Genomic DNA, 22,146 nt, shown 5'->3' with positions numbered 1-22,146 from the left:
GATTTTCCGATTTTTCCTCTTGTTTCAGAACAGTACTCAATTATTTATCTGATTTTCCATTATACCTAACAATTGTAGTACTGAAACACACAGAAATTTGGAAAGCTTTTAATCTTGGTATTAGTGCATTTAGCTGAGCAAGAGAATAAAATATCAACAAGTATTTTCTATTTTTAGTTATCGGTAAAATTCAGTAATTAATGGAGAGTAATTTATCCTGAATTTTAACTACAGATCTTACTAATTTACGAAAATAATTTTGAAAGAAAAGTATGTGATTCGATAATGACAAGTTGCCACAAACTTTTCTTTTACATTTGGAAAAATCGTTTTTATTGATCACTTTAATTTTCATACATAAAGTAGATATTTATTCTCATACAGGTTATGATATTCTTGTATTTTTAATTATCTGCTATAACCTATGAAAATCAATGAACGGTATTTGAATAGGTCTCAGCGGTGCTTGAATTTTTAGATATTACATTTTTCTCACGAGAATGTTTTTTTTATATTTTAAGACTTTTGGCGTGAATGAAATAATTAGGTCACAAATAATTAATTAAATGGAAGAAGAGAAACGTCATGTCGAATTTCACTAAATCAAGCCGAAAACGTCAAATCATGTCGAATTCCACTAAAGATTAATTTAAACTAACCAAAATTTAGACACATAAGGATTTCATATGAGTACATGAAAGTTAACAGTATCATATAAAAAAATATGATATTTTAGTAAAAAGAAGAAAAAAATCTATTTCAATACAACCTCTTACGAAACTACTCATGCTCAAAGCTTAAATACCGAGATATTTTATTTCCTTTTCTGAATCATTATTAAAGATTTCTCGCAAAAATGTTATTTTATATTTTATTCAAGATTTTGCCGAGAATAAAACCATTAGGACACAAATGATTAATTAAACGGAAGGAGAAACATTATCAAAGTTTGACAAGCTATGTACATTGAATTCATTTAAAGATTAATTTGAAATAACCCAAATTTAGACACATAAAGAGTTTACATGAGTAGGTGAAAGTTACCATATAAAAAAACATGAAAAACCATATAAAACAGTATATAAAAAAACTTTTTCAGCACAACACCTTATGAAACTACCTATGCTCAAAACTCGAAGACTGTGATATTTTATTTAATTTCAAGGCGCGTTACCATCCAACGGTTTGGTTTAAATACCGTATATTTTGGTTTTATTAATCAGAATTACGTTTTTTTTTCCATATGTCAGTACCATAAATGCCATTACAATATAGAATTTAAACCGTTGCCATATGAATGACCACATGAAAATTACCAAATGAGTGATTTAAATACCGTATATTTTGGTTTTATTAATCAGAATTACGTTTTTTTTCCCATATGTTAATACCATAAATGCCATTACAATATAGAATTTAAACCGTTGCCATATGAATGACCACATGAAAATTACCAAATGAGCGATTTAAATATCGTATATTTTGGTTTTAATAATCAGAACTATGTTTTTTTAATATATATCATTACCATTGAAATGTCATTACCATACAATACAGTTATTTCAGCAGAACTTTTTTTTCGAGTGTAAAAGGTCTCGTAATTTGAAAATTTTGATTATATTAAAAGGGAATACATAAAATAAGTGGCATTGCTTTAAGCAATTTTTTAAAAGCATCTATTACTTAGGTATTTGAATGATTAAATATTACATTTTTCTTGCCAGAATGTTATTTTATATTTTATGACATGGATTAAATCATTAGGTCGCAAATGATTAAGTAAATGGAAGGAGAGAAACGTCATTTCAAATTTCACTAAATCAAGTCGAATTCTAAAGAAACTAGCAAGTAAACTGACCAAAATTTAGACACATAAAGATTTTATATAAGTACATGAAAGTTTGGAGTACAATAAAAAATGAAACAATATATTTTAGTAAAAAGAAGAAGAAAAAACTATTTCACTACAACCTCTTAGGAAACTACTCATGCTCAAAAAAATATTGTGATATTCTATTTCATTGCTTGAATCATTATTAAAGCTTTCTCGCAAAAATGTTATCTTATATATTATTTAAGATTTTGCCGAGAATAAAACCATTAGGTCACAAATGATTAATTGAATGGAAGAAGAAATGTTATCAAAGTTTGATAAATTATGTTGAATTCGCTTAAAGGTTAATTTGAAATAACCAAAATTTAGACGCATATAGGGTTTATATGAGTACATGAGAGTTTAGAGTACCATATAAAATAATATAATAAAAACTTTTTTAGCTCAACCTCTTATAAAATTACCCATGCTCAAAACTCGAAGACCGTGATATTTTATTTATTTCCAAGGCACGCGTTACCATCCAACAGTTTGACAGAAAATTGCCATAGATGAAGAATAATGGCTTTATCTAAAGCTTGACTTCAGAGCTTTCAGAAAATAGGCAATTTAAGCAACTAAAAAGCTATAAAAAAGTACGTTTACTTTTATGTGGTGAAGAAAATAATACTTGCTTTATCAAAGCCTTTTAGAAACATTCATGTTGTATGCAGACCTTAAAAATTTATTTACTCTTTTATTTCTTTTGATAATGTGACATTTAAATTAAGAACTATCATTTGTAAAGGAGTACACTGTAAAAATTTCGGATCAAATTACGGTACAAATTTCAGTCTTCCTAGAAGCAGCATTCGTAAACTTCATTTTATCTTAAAATCCCTTTTTACCATAAAATTTTATACCGTAATTTTTACAGTAATATTTATTTAATTAAAATTATTTAGTGATTCCACAGTAAATATCAATGTATATAAAAATTACGGTATATCAGATTTTTTGTTACGCAAAATTTTACTGTAAAAGTGGATTGTATAATAAAAAGTACCAGTACTCTTAATACTAAATACTTTTACTGGAATTTGATCCGGAATTTTTTACAGTGTATTTGAGAAAACAATTTCGCCTTAAAAGAAGAGAAGGCATATCGATTAAAAAAAAAAACATATTTTAGAAAAACAAGTTTTGAAATAAAACTGTTACTTTTAATTATCACTGCTTATGGTACTGTGTATAATAATCATCGAGTCCAAAACATGAATATAGTTATAATAAAAAGTAAACCATTCCTGCAACAGCCCGTTGAGGGCCAGGGGGTCATGGAGGGTAAGGCTCCACAATTTCGTGACCAACGTCATGATTGTGGCAAGGGGGTTAGTATTGCTCATAGGCCGTCTTTACTTCCTAGACAAGCTGGGACCCATCAATCTGAAACTGGGTGGGCTTCACGCCGCCACTGAGGATCGAACCCCAGTTCTTCACTCAGTTCTTCACTCTCATAACCATTGGGCCATCGAAACTCGTAGTTATAATAAAGCAATACTATAAGAGATTTTGCAAGTACTTAAATATTTTTACATAAACTCCTTCGTGTTTTATTAGCTTAAGATATTAAAACTAATTATCCTTTTATTTACTTATTTATTTATTTACTTATTTTTTTTGTGTATTAATTCCATCCCTTTAGTTTTGTAAAGAAAATGAACAAAAAACTGCTACAAAAATAATAAAAGAATTATTTTTAATTTACTTTATTATATATAATTATTGTACATAATAATTATATATAATAAAATAATAATTACTTTAAAAATTATTTTATAATTATTATTACAATATTATTTTTAAAATAATATTATAAAATAATATTTAATAAATATATATTATTTATAATTCCATCCCTTTAGTTTTGAAAAGAGAATGAAAAAAAAACTGCTACAAAAATATTAAAATAATTATTTTTAATTTATTTTATTATATATAATTATTATATATAATAATTATACATAATAATTATATATAATAATTATATATAATAATTATATATAATAAAATAATTATTATTTTAAAAATTACTTTATAATTATTATTATAGTATTATTTTTAAAATAATATTATAAAATAATATTTAATAAATATATATTATTTATAATTCCATTTTGAAAAGAAAATGAGAAAAAAAACTGCAACAAAAATAATAAAATAATTATTTTTCGTTAGCTTCTTTAAAAGCTACCCTTCAACTATAGCAGATCTATGATTAGAGTTGAATAAAATCGGCGCTTTGCGAATCAAAAAAAGTTGGAAAACGATTTTCTTTCCCTATCGTTTAAATCTTCTGTCTCATCTGTGATTAGAAAATTCTTGTTTAAACATAGGCTTATAATGACGCATAAGTTTTTCTGCTCATCAGGTAAATGGACAGCTGTTTCAAAAGTTGAAAAGCAGGATTCGAAACCGTCTCAAAAACAAAAACGAAACAGCCCCAAGGAGCGCGAAAACCTTGAAGTGTCACACATTTATTAGCGGTAAAATCGAGATGGTTCAGTTATTACGATGAAATAATTTTAATAAAATCTATAAATTCTACCTCAATTACAATATAGTATATAGTAAAGAATGTATTAAAAGTCGCATTTTTAGAAAATCCTGTAGAATAACCTTTTAGAAAACCAAGAATAATAAGCAATGAATTTAATTTATATTGTTTTCATCAACTTTTTTGAAAATAAAAGTAACAAAATAATGTTTTCAAAAGTATACAGAGAAAATGCGCCTTTCATAATTAAACAAAAATCACGGTTTAAAAACCAATAGCTAGTAAGTGACCGAAAATACTGTCGCTAGTGAAATCGTTCCTAAGCATAAGCAAATTTCTTAAAAAAATCGATTGAAAGGAGCATAATATGAGAATTTTTAAAAGCTGTAGTTACTTTATGCAAACAAGTAGACGGAAATTATGGTAAACTTACCTTAATGTATGCGCGTATAGTAATGAAATTTCTGGGTTAAAAAAGAAAAAAAAAACATAATACTGGTAATAAAACCAAACTATGCGGTATTAAAACCATTCATTTGGTAATATTTCCGTTTTTCCGTTCATATGATTACTGTTTACCGGAAAATCTAATTTTCAAAATTATAGATCTTATTACAAAATTAATATAATTTTGAAAATAAAATATTCAAAATTATAGATTAGTTGGAAAAAAAACCTGAAAATTAATTTTAACACACTTATGCCATGATCTAAGGTATCATGATAAAACTACCAAATTTTACCACATATTCTTAAAACTTTATATTTATTGTTAATTTTACCAAAATCATCACCAAAGTTCTTCTGTGAAAATTACAGAGCTTTTTTGTGTTCCCATAGAGCCAGAAACACGGTAAATTTTACCATATTTTGTTAGTTTTGAGCATATTTTTTTTCTCGGTGTAGCATTATTTGCGTACAATCATTGCGTAATAATGGCATTATAGCTACGAATGCATACTTAAGTCGAATCACAATGATGTTTTAATGTATTTCTGTTGTAAGGCACTTTCAAAATAATCCCTTAAAGTATTAAAAGTTGTTAAAGTAATCCAGATAAACCGAGCAACTTAATGCGTGTTAGATAAAGAGAATGGTTCGGATACAAGAAAAACATTAAAGAGCTGTTAACGCAGTCTTAATATTTAAAGCTCTTAATTTATATTCAATTCAAGTATTTAACACGTGCCTTCCAAAAGATTTTAAATTCGAAACATTTTTTCCCTTTTTAATACAAAAATGTTTCATAAATGTTAATAAATGTTAAAAGAAATGTTAGATTTCATTTTAATAATGATTTAAAAATAATTTTTATAAATTAATATTAAGAACTCAAATATTTTTCTCTCACTCTCTATACAAGGAGTTTAAATACTTTTTCTTGAAGCATTTTTTAAAAAAACTATACAACTAGCATTTTAAATAATCGATATTTTTATACGCATTCTCAAAAAAATATCGGTATATAATATCGATATACTGAAAATATTCCGAATCGAATTCCGGTAAAAATTACCGGCACTCAGTATGCTGATACTTTTTACTGTAAAATCCATTTTTACTGGAACATGTTAGGGAACAAAAAATCTGATATACCGTAATTTTTACAGCAATGATTACCGTTGAATTACTGAATTACTCTAATTAAATAAATATTACTGTAAAAATTAGCAGTATAAGATTTTACGGTAAAATCGATTTTACGGATGATGCACCCAAAGTGCCAGTACTCTATACAAAAATTGTGTTTTAGCAGTGTACCCTGAACCATTATAGGGTGTAAAGTTGCTGTAACTTTAAAAAGGTATTAAACCATATTTCTGATTAAGTTGAACCATAGTAACCATAGTTTTTTTCTATTTTTTCTCCGCGTATCAAGAATTTGAAATATACAGCATCAGTCAATCTTCTAAGGAAATTACTTTCCATTGTTTAACAACAAAAGCTACAGTGACTGACTATAAGAAAAATAATGAGAAGTAATCATAAAAAAAAATTCTAATTATTAATAACGGAATAAAACCGTCAAGTCAAAAATATGCTTAAAATAAAAGAAGAAAAAGAGAGAAAGGCCTTCAATGTTCAACTGAAATTACACTCGCCCTCTTTTTATTTTAAATACATCATTAGAAGGCTGCCTGTATATACATCGTTATCACTGTGCGGTTAGAGGAGTTAGTTACTTGATATCATTTGATATCGTTGGAATGCAGTAAGTTTCAGTCACTAAATCAATAATATTTTTACTCTGCAATCGTTCTTTAGAAAGAAAAAAAAGATTTTTAAAAGATATTATTCGATACATTCATACTTTCTCGCCTTATTTAAATGCATATGAAAACTTAAGTTGAAGTGAGAATTTATGACACTAGATCTATTATAGTGGGAAAATGAATACCGATAACTATTTTGTTTTTTTGGAATAGTTTCGCAATCGCTGCTTCACCGCATATTTACAGCGTTTTTTTTATTTTTTATTAATATTAAAAAAAAAATTTTATGAAAAACAGAATGCTAGTTATGTTAAAACAGAATACTATGTAGAAATATTCTAATAATAGGTGGAAATAGAATTATCAAAAATTAGTTATAATTTATTCAATGACACTTTTTTCTGCTTTTTCTTAAAAGTACTTTTTGCTTTAATTTAAAGCAAAAGAAAATTTAAATTGAAATAGACGCTTAAAATATATGATACTAGATCTATTATAATAGAAAGATGAATATCGAATATCTTAAAATTTTTATTTTCGGCAATTTTCACAATCGCTGTCTTACCGTATATTTAGAGCGTTTTCTTTTCCCATGATGACAAACTAATCTATATGTTAGAAAATAAATTAATTTTCATAGAATCCATCATAAAAATTCAAGAAAAGGAAAATGACAAAATGCTGGAATAGAATGTTTTCTCCAAGTGAACTTTTTTTCTTCTCTTATAAACGAGCAAGTAGAGTTCGCTTTGCTAAATTTGTAATGTTTTTCTTTCATCAGACCAAAAATTTAATGCTAGGTCATTATGTTTTCTGTTTTTTTCCCTCTCATCAATTTTCCTTTTTTTTTATATTCGCAGACATTTTATAAAATTATTTCTGGAAGCTGTTTATTTAAGTTTTTGCAATGTTTACATACATTCTGTACTTTCATCAATTTCCAAACCGCATATGGTATCGGCCAAATTATCATAATGATTTGATTTTTTTCCCTCGCATTTCAAATTTGCAATGATATTTCCTCAAAAGACAATAATTTTAAGATCCGGATTTATTTTTAAAGGGTTCATGTACATGTTTAAAGAATATCGTTATTTTTATAAGAATAAAAATATTTGAACTAAAAGATAAATAAATGAAAGTAAATTATAGTAGTGAATTTTTTCCCATCTACTAATTTTCCGCATAAAAATAAACTAAGGACTGTGTAAATAAAAGTATGGCATTACTACATCGAGTCAATGCCTCGTCAGATCTAAGCCTCAGTCCTGAGTAAAGAGGGGGGCATACCAAATAATAAATTGGTCAAATAACAGGAAAAAAAATAAAATGTGTTTAAAAAAAATTCTAATTTTTTACTCTCACAATCGTTAAATTATGCGAAAATTAAACTATTTTAATATTTTGGCTAGTACTGTATTATTCTGTTTTTATTTGATCTTTCGCGAGTTTACATTACTATACAATTCCATTTTACAAGCTTCGAAGGAACAAATATTTGGGAAATCGTAATGCAGAAATACTAAAACGTTCAGTCTAATGAACGACTATGAACAACTCAAAAACATTCTTTTTCAATTTTCACGATCTGCAACATAAAATATAAATAAAATAAGTTCTGTTAAATTCATATCTCAGCAGTCCTTTAAGTATTTTTGTGAAGTAATGAAAACATTTTTTTATAAAAAAATTTTGTTACAAAAGCAATTGTCAGCGAACAACAAGATTCTTAAATGATTTAGGGGCACGAATTGTCCTTTCCACAATCACAATCCACATAAATATTACAGACCTATCGGATTTTTCCTGAGTAGAACAGCAGTATCGTTTCAATATTTTATGAACAAATAAGAAAAATTACGTAAAAATAATTTGTTTGATTGTGAACTATATGCAAGCAACAGTACTTCGTTTTCATATTTATTCCTACAGACATGTTGCGTCAGATTGGAAAGGTAATTTTGAATGACCCTGAATTTTGTTTTTCCTTGTGCATCAAAATATTCAGCGATTAAAATGATCAACGCGAAAGAAGACTATTGAAACAGGTTAGTCAATGTAAACCAACTTAATGACTACTATTCACTGACTATCCACTTTATTAGGTCAAAACTCCACTGCCTCATTTGATCACATGTTTCCCCGTTTAATACAGTTTTGGTTTTTGTTGGCAAGACGAGATGTTGATACGTTATTGGTGAAACATTTATACCACTATCCAAAATGTGAGACGTGACAGTTATGGAGATAGATATTTCTTTCGATCTCATCTCACAAATGCTCAATAAGATTGACAACTTGAAACAGCAGAAGCCAAAGCAACTAAGAAATCTTTCCATTATGTTTCTCAAACCAAAACAGCAGTATACCAGGGTGGGCAAGACGATTCCAGCATTATAACGGGACTCATTATCCTGCTGGAAGCCCTGATTCATAAGGACTACAAGATGTACTTTGTCAACGATTAGGTATGAGGTTTTATTCGGATTAAGACTACTGTGCACACGAAATAAAGATCTCAACTCATGCCAACACTGCACTAGTCATCTAGAAATTACTTCTAGAAGCAACATTTTATACAATAACTCTTTTGCATAAAACTGTCAGGTATCATAATTAAGTGGTCTCTCTGTATATAATTTATAATTACGTTAAATTATTCTAGTTTTCTAGATTGTAATGTGTTACATTTGCAATAGCGACCAAAAAAAAAAAAAAATATGAAGCAATGTAATTTGTATATTCAAGTTGCATCATTGTCTTGAGTTTTATTTAAACAACAAATGTAAGCATATTTATTTGAAAAGAATTTTGCTAGAAAAAAAAACTGAAGAAAACAATGACACTCCGTTATGCGACAGATCAAAATATTGCTTCATCATTCTCAACCACAATAATACATGCATAATGGAAACACGCTCAGGAATGACTGATCGCAGTACATAAACTATGGATGGATGTAGCCTCCTTTTATTTCTTTGTTTTCGCAGTAAAGATAAAGCTTGTTTATAGCATAGAACTAGCAGTATGCTTCAATTATTCTTGTTTTAAGCTTTTTTCTGAAGAAAAAAAATTAAAAAAAAAAAACAAGATTTGAAACATTTTGCATTTTAGAAATAAAACGGGCTCTTTGGTTTTTTTATTTGATATCTTGTTTTTTAATCTAAAAGATATAAAAGCATCTAAAAAATATTTGCAAATTAGAATATTGGATTCTCTTTAATTTAATCTCACCACCGGCTTCACAGTAATAATTATTACATTGTAATTCTAAAATACAAAATTATACATGCTATCTTCTCCGCTTTCCACGAAAGAATTCATAAAGTTGTAGAGATTCATACATACATTCTAAAATTGAGAGATTTTTTTTTTCTTCCAAAAAGTTCACCATGACACCAACACTGATAAACCGGCATTTTATATGAGCCTTTGAATTATTAAAAGTAATAATGGGTAAAAACCCTTTTAAGTAGACTTTACTAAACCAAGAATCAAAGATTAAAACATAAATTTTATGACCACTATAAAATCCTTTCCCACAATCATGTCTCTGTATCTATTTCACCCTTTTAACCAGAATTTTTATTAAACATATTTTTAAGCTTTTTTCATTATTTTGTATTAATTTAGGTCAAAAAAGGGGAAAAGATTATATTTAGCACGCACTGCAATAATTTATGGTCATGAAATACTGCATGAAACACAGGTGTCTTTTTCTGCTATAAATGTAAACTCTTCCACACACGGTTCAATTCCAAACAATACTTTTTGACATTAGCAGTTATTTAGGTCCAAAAGAAACAGTTATTCATCACTGAAATTTCTTCAATTTAGAAAACCAATTATTAATAAATTTTTGCATAAAATAAAATATTAATGAAAAAATTACTTTTTTTGTGTTTTATATTTTAGTTCAAATATTATTCCGATAATGTAACAGATTTTTTTAGCAACTGTTAGACTATTTTTTATAATTAAAAAATACCAAAATATATGTTTTACTTGTAATTACAGCGTCAGAAAAATATATATGAAAAGGACACCGGTGTCCTACAATCCTTTGGCCAAGTCAAAGGGAGATATCCCGATGCATATATATATATATATATATATATATATATATATATATATATATATATATATATATATATATATATATATATATATATATATATATATATATATATATATATATATATATATATATATATATATATATATGCATCTTTTATTTTTGGAGGGATTTTGTGAAATAGTGAAAGCATAGCAGCTGCACATAATCCATAGAATAATAAATAAGCAATCGAATGAACAATAAATAAGAAAGGGGTAATAGAAAATATACTGTCTGTTTTAAATTGAAAAATTAAAATATGAGGAAATTTTTTATGGATTCAAATTTTTCCCAACTGTTTCAGAAAAGTATTTGATAAAAAAAACTACTGAACTTAAATGTAACAAATATTTGATTTTTACTCAGTAAATCACGCATCATATGATATAACATGCAACTTATATCACTCTATATATTTATTATGCTAATTTCATAACACAAACAAGAAAAGACAAACATGCCTCACTGCCCAGGTTTAAATTAATATTATTATAATTTATTATTCTGAACTAAATAAAAACTAAAATAAAAAATTGATAATACAAAATAAGTTTTTACTCTATTTGCTAGGTAAAAAAGTGTAATGCAATAAGATATACTTAAGAAAATTTGCTTTTTTGAAAAAAATTATCAACGTTTTTAAGCAACAAATACTTCAACCATCAAAAGGAAGAAAATTGTTTCAATTAAAAAAAGCTATTTAAAGTATAAATTAAATCAAGAAGTCACAAATTGTTTAGCATAACACACTGGGTCATAAATAAATGAAAATAAACACGTTTAGCTTTTTGAAGGCACGAATTTGACTCTCTTTGTAGAATTCGTGAAATTACGAATTTTTTTATTATTTCAGAACAACTATTATTAAATTCTTCATGATAAATGCATAAACATAAATAAAATAAGAAAATTTATGTCTCCTTTGAATAGAAAAGTAAAAAAATCTGGCATTTCAATATATTTGGATTTTGGCACTAGTTTTATTTTATGTAAAAACTCAAATTACAATCATTAAAAAGAAATTCAATTTTCTTTAAAAATTACGATACAAAAATAGTTCTTTTTCGATTTCTCAAATCCACAGTATGAATATATAGTTCTATTAATTTTAAATAATGTGTTTTATCCCGCTTTAACACTGGGTACTGTAAAGATATATATAATTACTTAAGATTTTCTTTTTCTTGTTGTGATTACATTCTTTGATATATTATGCACACAGTTACACAATTAAATAATAATGTTATAGAAGATTAAAACCAAATATTACACCACAAATGATAACATGATGTCATTAAAAGCAGGAGTTTATATTAATATCTCTGAAAATAGTTCATGTGCTTTGTACTGTCGATAAAGTAATCAAAAATTAAAAACAATAATTTGATTTAATAAAATAACACTATCAAAACTCATAATAAAAAAAAGGCTTATCGAGATGAAGTATTATCTTACTGAAACACAGCTGTCAGTAAGTTTAAAATGAACACAAAGATAGAAGAGTAAGGAGACAAGCGTGCTATCAGATGGAGAATTACAACAGATAGACTGTTTGTGGTGAATAAAAAGAAAGAAAACAAAGCGTCAATTGTCAACTGATATCACAGAAAACCCGCCTTCATTCGAATATGTACTATCGGGGTCGCCCATCGATCGAGCTGCCAGAAGTACCTCCCTATCGATCGGCCCCTCTCTTAAAGAGGGATCGATCCCCTTTTCTAACCCCCACCCCGAATCTTCACATGATTTTATAAACATTTTCTAAGAAAAATTTTAAGATTTTACATAATTTTTAAAAAGACCGGCATTTGTTTGTAATATTAGAGAAAAGAAGAAAGAAAGCCGGTACATACTTCAAAAAGGTATGCTTTTAGGGGGTGTGCGCGAAAGAGAAAAACAAACGAGGACTTACCGATGAAATAATCGGCCTTGGCACCGACCAAGCAGCCGAACAGGAGAGCGAACAACCACCGCATCCCTCCTCCGCCGCCGACGCACTGGCGATCGGTTAGAAAAGCGCTTCTCTTCAGCGCCAATCTCGCCCGCAGAGAGCGCCACTGGGCGCGAAAATCTTGAGTCCATCAACTTTGACCTCCGAGAAAGAAAATCAGAAGGGGAAGGGTATGGTGGTGTAGGGATAAGGCCGCTGGCCGCTCATAACAGAAGACGTAAACAGAACTATTGAAGGTGGTGCCGTGCTTTTTGGGTGGCTTTTAAGCTCGAAGTCCGAAGCACTGACCGGTAGAGACATAAGTCTATTGTATTTTAGTTTTTTTAGGCGTTAATCGAGGTAGATGAACTTACTCGATTTTTGTTCAATTAGATAAGCGAGTAACAATATTGGAAAGTAAAAGTAACCAAAATAAACATGTATTTAATAGCATCTGAATTATGCGATAAAAAAGTAAGGGCGACCATTGTCAAATATTAATATTCGTGGAAAAACTTTAAACAAAAATAAATAATAAGAAAGACCTTAATGAATATTTTTATAAATTAAGCTAAAAAAAAATTAATCATTAAAAAACTATTTGGCTGCAGTCAGAGTTTAGAAAACTCCTAAACTAATGTGTGAATGAACCAAATTAATAATTTAAAAAATTGTATTAAATAATTTTACAAAATATTACAAATTAATGCAGAATGCTAAATTAAAGAAAATGTTTAAATTAATTTCTCTTGCTAAGTTAGAAAATTATGGCTACCAAAACGAGCCTTTTAATTCTGGTATTTGTAAATAATATGTTATTTAACAAAAATTAACAATGACACTAACTTAATAAAACAATAACGTCATTTCATTATTAAATGTAGCATGATTAACAACATTCCAACATTCATTTATAGATATTTTAAGCTACCCAACACACACACACACACACACACACACACATATATATATATATATATATATATATATATATATATATATATATATATATATATATATATATATATATATATATATATATATATAAATAAAAGATCAAAGCTCTTTTAGCAATGAACTTCTGTATGCTTACACTCACACACCCTTGTATCGCTACCAAAAATTTATTTCAATAGTTTCTATTTTTTATTTTTTTTAAATAATTAAATAATGAAAATAATCAATGTTAAAAAAAATAATTTTTCCTTAAAATAATTCCTATTTTTGAACGTATTTAAAAAGTTTTGTTTTTAAATTATGTAGTCTTCCTTGTCAGTTTTAAGTCCTTACAGCTGATGTGATAAGCTTTCTATTGATATCAGAACTGTATCAGCGATATCAGCGTGTTTTAATAACTTCGTATGTTTCATTTTTAAAAGATTTATTCATTACGAATGAATTAAATACTTACTAACGATTTATTTATTCATTCTTTACGCATTACTTGCATGTATTTTAATTTTTAACTGTATTTTCTGCTGAAATATCATGAAATTTGCATTCTTAATATCGATCAAAAGATCACTAGTAGACTCATCGTCTTTTCATAAGGTAATGCATCATTTGTAATTTTTCATGATCTCTATTTTCCCGATCTAATGAATCAGTCCCATATTTAAATTATTATTTATTAATTTTTTTAATGTAATACAAATTCATTTAGTTTTTTAAGGTGTTTACTTATCAATTTTACATCCTCCCCCTAATCATTACACTACACAATGGACTCCTTTAAGAAAAACAACTTACAATGGAGTTAGTGGTTCACGAATCAATTCTCAAAAATAAACAATTTATTTTGATTAGAGGGTATTTTCAAAAAAATTTAAATATACACGTACTCAGGAAAAAATTAAAATGGCTATGCTGTACACAAATAATTTTTGAGAATTCTTATTTTTATTGTTTTAAATTGAATATTCTTATAAATTAATTTACTTAATTTCATAATTATTTTTTTGCTTAAAGACTTTACCATATAGCACTCTCAATCGAGTTTCTTCACTAGGGGATGGAAGTGACATGTAGAGGTGTGTGTATGGGTAATAACTCCTTGATTAGCTGCTCCTTAAAAGATTCAAAGAGAGAAGAAAAAGTTTTTTTTTTTAATTAAAAACGGTGGAAAGGTAATCATTTATACGAATCTGTTGTTGTTTCTAATGCGTTTCTTGCTTTTCCGTGGCGCCATCTATGGCCAAGAGTACGATTTCAGCCACATATACGTCACTGCCAGTTTATATATCGGACTCATTCATACATCCATTCATTCATCCACAAATCGTAATTTTGACCTGAACCAGAGAACGATCAATCTCCAATTCAGTATGATTTGTTATTGGAACACGGAGGACTTTGTGATCCGACAGATTTGATGGGCATCAGTCACCATTTATTACACAGGAAGTCTTTGGTCTGCAGGGATCGGACTCACGACCTCTTGGACATGGGTACAACGCCCTACCAACCAGGCTATTCCAGCCCCTTTATAAGAATCTAAACCCAAAACTCAGCTTGCTTCCATATTTCAAATCCATGTTTTAAACTCACAAGTGCGGAATTCTTCTATGGCAAAAAATTCATTCATTCTTCTATGAATGAAAATCAAAGTTCATTCCTTGGAAAATATTTTGCTTTTAATTGTCATTTAAAAAAAAATTATTCTTATAATGAAAATAGTAATGGATTCAAAATTTTAGTGCCATTCGTTGCCAAATCCAAACTTCGCTGAAAACGTTAAATGAATGTCTAGCTGCATTAGCTTGTTTGCCTTCTTCCTCAGCATGACACTGGAAAATGCTGGATTAGCTGGTTCGCCTTCTTCCTCGGCACGACACTGGGAGATAATACAAGAGCGAAATATTTCAAAAAGTAGAGAAATTTCTTAGAAAAAAATTATCCTGATGTACAAAGTTATTTATAAAAAATAAAAATTATATCAAGTGTATAAATCAATGCATATTGCTATTACGTTTATGCAATTTCCGCACAACGTTTAATGAAGCTTAACGCACAACATTTTATTTGTTTAATACACACAATGAATGCAACTTAACATAGTATGTTCTTAATATGTAACTTCGAATGCAATTATAAAAATTTGGAATTCAAATTTTTTAAAAATAATGAATCATTTTATAATGTAAAATAATACTTGTAACTAAAAATATTATAATGTTAAATCTTTTTACAAACAAGAACAATAATTTAATTATGTAAAACAAAATGAGCTATATGGTACATTGAAAAAAAAGCATGGTCAGCACTACCAGAATATGATAAAATTTATCGTGTTTCTGGCTCCATGGAAGCACCAAAAAAGCCCAGTAATTTTTACTAATTTAAGTGGGTTTTGGTAATTATTTTGGCAAAATTAATAATAAAATATGGTTTTATAATACGTGATTAAACTTGGTAAAGGGGCAAAAATAGAGCATGACATAAAAACTGCATATTCGGTTAAATTTATTTTTCAGATTGTTATTTTATTACTAAATGTGTGGTAATAAGAACTAGAATTTTGAAAATCGGAATTTCCGAAATATCGTTACCATTTAAACGGGAAAATTACCAAATGAATAGTTTAAATACCGTATTTTTTCATTTTTATTACCAGAATTTTTTTTTATTATTATTATTACCAGAAATGTCATTGTTATACAGTATATTATCTTTTGAATCATACGAATTATTTTTGAAAAATGCGTTAGAATGATACAAAGTCTTTATTGTTAAAATATTAATCGACAAAGTTAAAACAATTTAATTATGCATACCTGATATCCTTTATTTTCAAAATTTAAGCAGTTGTAAGCTTCTATAGAATAGTTTAATAGAATAACAAATTAGTTCGCAATCCGTAGAATGTCCTGAAACTGCTGTTTTATTGAATTTTTCAAATGTCGACTTTGAAAATTAATTATGAAAGTAACTTTTTTCTCTTATTTAAAACTAACTCCCCAGTCCTACAGATGAGATTAAAGTATAAAATTTAACAAAGTTTGATATTATTTATGCAGATAGAGCATTTTCAAACATTTATTAGGTACATGCATCTGATTCCTTTAACAATGGAAGACTTTCTTTCAATAATACAATTTTTAAAAAAAAGAGTTTTTTTAAATATCGTCTACCATTTAGTTAAAACATTGTCTGCCGCTTAATGAAAATAGAATGCTTTCAACCAAGCATCAAATCTATGAAATCGTCAGCAGTTATGGGAAAAATAATTACACAAAACATCTGACTATAAAATAAATATTGTTTAAATTTTTGAAAATATCGTCTGGTAATATCTAGAATTATTTTATTTTTATATTAAAACAGATATATGTGTAATTCAATTATTATTATTATTTTTTTTTTGTAATTGACTTTTGGTAAATTTAACAGAGCTTATTATAGAAGAGATTGATTCAATCTATATCAAAAATATCATTATGATTTAATATTCTCTACGGCTTTCAGGTAAAAAAATTGTTAAGGTTTCAGTGAAAAATTACGATTTATGGAAAGTATTTTCAGCTAGTAAATCATCTAAAAAATATCTATCTATCTATATATTTTTTTTTTTTTTTGAAAAATTGCAAGCGTTCGCTTTTGTTACTAACTTAAAAATAAGAAAAAATAAGAAGACTTTTTTAATGATCAAGCCCCTTAAAAATCTAGTTCCTTTTTATCCTCTCTTTGGTTTCAAAATAAACCATTTCTCATTCGTTTGAATGAAAAGTTTATCTGTTATCTTTTTTATAGCTATATTCTTTCGTTCTTTAGAATATTAACAATGGTCAATATAATCAGTAGTTAATTTAACTATAAAGCTTTGATTCAAAATATTAGAATAACTCAAAAATTCGATATCAAAAAATATTTTACTTTATTTATATGTTTTTTACTTACTTAAGTCAAATTACAAATTCAACGAGTCATATTTACATATATTACAGTATTTTTAAACAAAAAAAATCAAAATAAAGCATAAATTAATTACACAATTTATTTTTGTAAAAAATTTAAATTATAGAATAAAATTTCATGTGATCCAAAATATTATATTATTTCATTATAAACATTAAAACTCAATCATAAAAGACGAAAAAAAATTACTTAACATTTTGTAGCATAATCGCCTTTGTTTTGATCACTGCATTTAAACGAGTTAACATGGAGGGGAAAAAATTTGGCAGTCTTTTTTGTCCGCATTCTACTTAATACTCTGCAATAGCTCAACTCTGCTTGTAGGAGCAACCTATTGTAGTTTTTTTTTTTTTTATTTAAGCCCCATGAATTTTTAATTGAGTTAAGATCTGGTGAATTAGCAGGTCACGGTAGCACTGTAATTTTGTGTTGCTCCAGCCAAATCTTATTTGGTTTTGAAGTATGAGGTGATGCTAGGTCTTGTTGAAAAATAAAACTATCCTCAAACATTTCTTCTGACGATGGAATCATATATTGTTCGAGAATATATTGATAGATATTTGAATTAACTTCTTCTTTGAAGATGCATACTCTTCCAGCTCCGTTTGCGCTCATGCAACTCCATACCATCACACTAGCTACAAATTGTCCCGAATGCTTCAGGCACTCTTTTAAAGGCTTTTTGTTTCATCCCTTTAATTCTAACGCCTTGATTACCATAAGACACACAGAACAGACATTCTTCACTAAATATCTTTTTCCAATCCTCCCAGCCCGATAACAATATTGATTTGCACCATCTCATTCTTGCAAGCTTTTGTTTTTCAGTCAGAAGTGATTTTGTTTTTGAAAGGCGAAATTGAAACTTAAATTTATGAAGACGAAGTTGTCGAGTTAGAAACATTAATTCCTTCGTCTTTCCGATAAATATATCGTGCATATCATAATCGTTTTTTTTTTTTTTTTTTTTTTTTTTTTTTTTTTTTTTTAACTAAAGCTTTGCTTTTCTGGCATTGCTGGCAGAAGTTTTGGATTTTCGGCCACCATTGCAACGATTATTTCTAAGCATTCCAAACTTCAAATTGATTAAGAATATTTCAAATAGTTGGTTACACATTGTTGATTTTTACTTTGTGATGTGAGTCATTATCTCATTTCATAGGTTCTAGAATATCACGTTAACGTCCCAGTTTAAAACTAATTCCAAGTGTGAAATACAGAAAAGAAGTATTTCTAAAATAATCGTCTGAAATAAATTTAAAATTCTCATAAGCTGTTTGTAAAATTATTAGAAAAAAAATTCATCCTAACATATTCTAATAATTTGAATTAATCAAATTAAATATTCTATTATTTTGAGATTTAAGAATAATATTTTAATTATCATCTTTTTTAGAAAATGAGAAAATTATAATCTAGTGTCGTAGTATGATTGAAAATAAATTCCTCAAAAAATATCGTTTGCATTACATGACATTAAAAAAATTCGTGTTTTATTTTCATCGGATAAGAGATATGGTTTCTAATATTTTGAATCAGAGTCGTATAAAATTCTATTAAAAAGTTTTAAAGCAAAGTTGAAAATTTTCTTGCAAGCTAATAAAGAGACGAAAATTATACAAATTGTTTAAATAAAATTATTTTTAAATATGATGTTAAGCTATTTAAATTGAATAATAATAAACATGAAAAATCGTCTGAAAACGTACAGATTCATTTAGTTTTCGTCTTTACAGTAAGTACTGTTTTTCCGTAGCGAATTTACTAGAAACTAAATTTCGCTCGACCTTCATTTATTACACACTCAAAATTTCATAGAAATTTTTAACTTCTGTTAACCTTTTCTATAAAATGGGAAATTTTCAAATATTTAAGCAAAAACAAATTAATCATAAAATAGATTACTAAAGCAAAATCTGAGTAAATATGTATGATTTCTATTTAGGATTTATAGACAAATTTATGAGAATCTTTCTCTCCTATATACTGTTTATTTTCTCTTCTAATACTATTTCCTTTCTCTCCTATAGACCGTTAATAATATGAGAAACTTGTTTTTGAACTGGTAAGAAAATTGATGGTTGAAATGAAACTTTCTGCATGAGTGACCGCCAGAAAGTTTTAAATTCACTCATCATTTTAAAAAAATAGAAACTCAAAATTAACGAACTTTTTTTCTATTTTAACGAAAATGCCACTGAGTAATCTTCACTTGTTTAAAGATACGAAATTTATCAAAAGTATTAAAACTATATGAAATAAAAGAATTGTGGCGTAACTACCACTACAAATATTAAATATCAATTCACTAGTATATTAGACATGTTAACTTGATTCTATCTAGAGGTACCTTTTGATAGATGAAGGTTGACATAGTCGATTATAACTCCCCTCAATGGTGACCTGCGGACGTGATGTGAACATGCCAACATTGATGGATGATGGTTCACATTAGACAGTTGATTTGCTTAAAAATATTCTGCTTAAAAAAAAAAGAAAAAAAAATCTGGTGAAGTAAATAAAATCTCCCGGTAATAAACAATATAGAATAAAAAAAATTAGCGAAATGCTATAAAAAATAGAACAAAAAATGAAGGAAAGAAAATAATGAGCGAAATGCTATGAAGAAAAAATATAATGAGCAAAATGATATAAATAAATAAAAAAAGCACCATAAATCAATTAGTGGTATCCGTTCATTGAATTCTATCACAGATAAAATTCTGGAAGGGGAATAATGTGGTGTAACTACCGCTACAAATATTAAATCCCAATTCACTAGTATACGTATAAGACATGTTAACTTGATTCTATCTAGAGGTACCTTTTGATAGATGAAGGTTGACATAGTCGATTATAACTCCCCTCAGAATCATGAGTGCAAGTATTTTCAGTCATCACCTGGATTCGAACACAGTAACCTGCTAATAAGCGAGAAACTCTGGCTTCTCTTCAGCAATCGTTCAGCGCACTAACCCCTGACCCATCAGTCTAACGGATATGTGACATTTCGGTTGTTTTGGGCTTTTAGTAAAAAACGTCATTTGTATTTTTGAAAAATTTGTAAGATTTATAATTAGCTAAGAGGAATAGGTTTGTTTACAGAAAGCCATTTTCTTATCAATTCTCCTTTATTAAGTAAAGTGGAGTTTAATTAAAAATAGCTAGAATAGGCAAGACTAGTCAAAATAAATTAAAAACCAACACTCTTAAAAAATTGATTCAATATTGAATCTTAATATCGATACTTTGAACCATAATATGGATCAATTTTGCGGTAATCTTAATAAAGTGTAAGCTGCCGAGTTTCTGTTCAAATTAAACCATAATGTCGTGTATTTAACTTTAAAAAGTGCAATAATATAGTTTTTAGTTTAGCATCATAGTTAGGTGGCCAGTGACTGTGGAAGTGTCTCAAGAATGGTTACACACACACACACAAAGACATATATATATATATATATATATATATATATATATATATATATATATATATATATATATATATATATATATATATATATATATATATTATAAGACGCACTATAAGATTATATGTAAAATCTTAATTATCAGATTTATCAGAATTTAAAATCATATTAAAATTAATTATACAGCTTTATTGTTTTTACGTGACTTAAGCCGCTTTGGACTTGTTTACGGTCGTGTATCAATGGGCTAAATTAGGCGATATGTAATATAAATTCGACGATTGGACAAATAATATGATACAAAAATACAGAATATTTATCATATCATGTATTATATTATTATATTGCAATAATTAGAACAAATTATTAGATTCACTGCAGTTTTTTAATAATTACATGTTTTGCACGAGTTTATATGCAATGCTTTTATATTTAAACATACATCTAATGGAGTTTTATTCAGGAGATTTTTTATATACTTTCTATTAGTATTTATTTTTAAAGTATTGCATTACAATGTTAACCAATTGATACACCAATTTATGTATATATACATATATATATATATATATATATATATATATATATATATATATATATATATATATATATATATATATATATATATATATATATATATATATATATATATATATATATATATATGCCAATCAATGTCTCATGATTTGAACGTTTTTTTGAAACTAAGATAAAATTAATAAAAGTAATTGTTAATCTGTAAATTATTTATCTCTGATTTAAAAATATTTTTTTTATTCAGTTTCAATGTTTTTTTTCTTTCTTTTTTTTTTTAATTATTCCATGTTTGCTGTGACATTTAAAACAAAGCAATAGAGGATCAATTTCCTCTGCAGAGAGGGGATGAGTAAGGGATGATTGGGAAGAAGCCTTCAAAATGGAAAGGTTAAATCTCGTTTGAAATAGACATTTATTTTAGAATTCAGACGCAAAAAAATTATGTATTGTTTTAAGCGTAAGTTTTATTGCATAACTATTAAATGAAAAATTGCAATCTTAGAAGGGGCTGTTTTCATTCATTTATAAAATGTAAGGGCTAAAGCCCTCCCCCCCTCCCCAGATTCTGCAGTCCCTCGCAGTTGCAACAAATATGTACAATGATTTTGTTCAACAAGTTTCAAGAATTTTAGCA

The 22,146-nt window shown here is 27.3% G+C and overlaps 1 protein-coding gene across 4 annotated transcripts in view; it reads right to left on the bottom strand.

Moving 5' to 3' along the window:
- The window catches only part of LOC107455121 (putative receptor-type tyrosine-protein phosphatase mosPTP-1), a 135,026-nt gene extending 122,217 nt beyond the window's left edge, over positions 1–12,809 (bottom strand). Inside the window, exon 1 of one of the 4 annotated variants that reach the window (XM_016072582.4) lies at positions 12,613–12,809. In XM_016072582.4, the coding sequence (XP_015928068.2) occupies positions 12,613–12,676 (64 nt within the window). In that variant the 5' untranslated portion in view covers positions 12,677–12,809. The remainder of the gene's footprint in view (positions 1–12,612) is intronic. The other 3 variants (XM_016072580.4, XM_016072579.4, XM_016072581.4) reach the window with 3 other exon arrangements.
- Positions 12,810–22,146: the final 9,337 nt, after the last annotated feature.

The sequence above is a fragment of the Parasteatoda tepidariorum genome, chromosome 12 (genome assembly GCF_982258835.1).
Source record: "Parasteatoda tepidariorum strain Cologne lab strain chromosome 12, Ptep-v5.0, whole genome shotgun sequence".
Lineage (NCBI taxonomy): Eukaryota > Metazoa > Arthropoda > Arachnida > Araneae > Theridiidae > Parasteatoda > Parasteatoda tepidariorum.
Note: the sequence above shows the minus strand (reverse complement) of the source record. Positions and strands in the feature narration are given on the sequence as shown.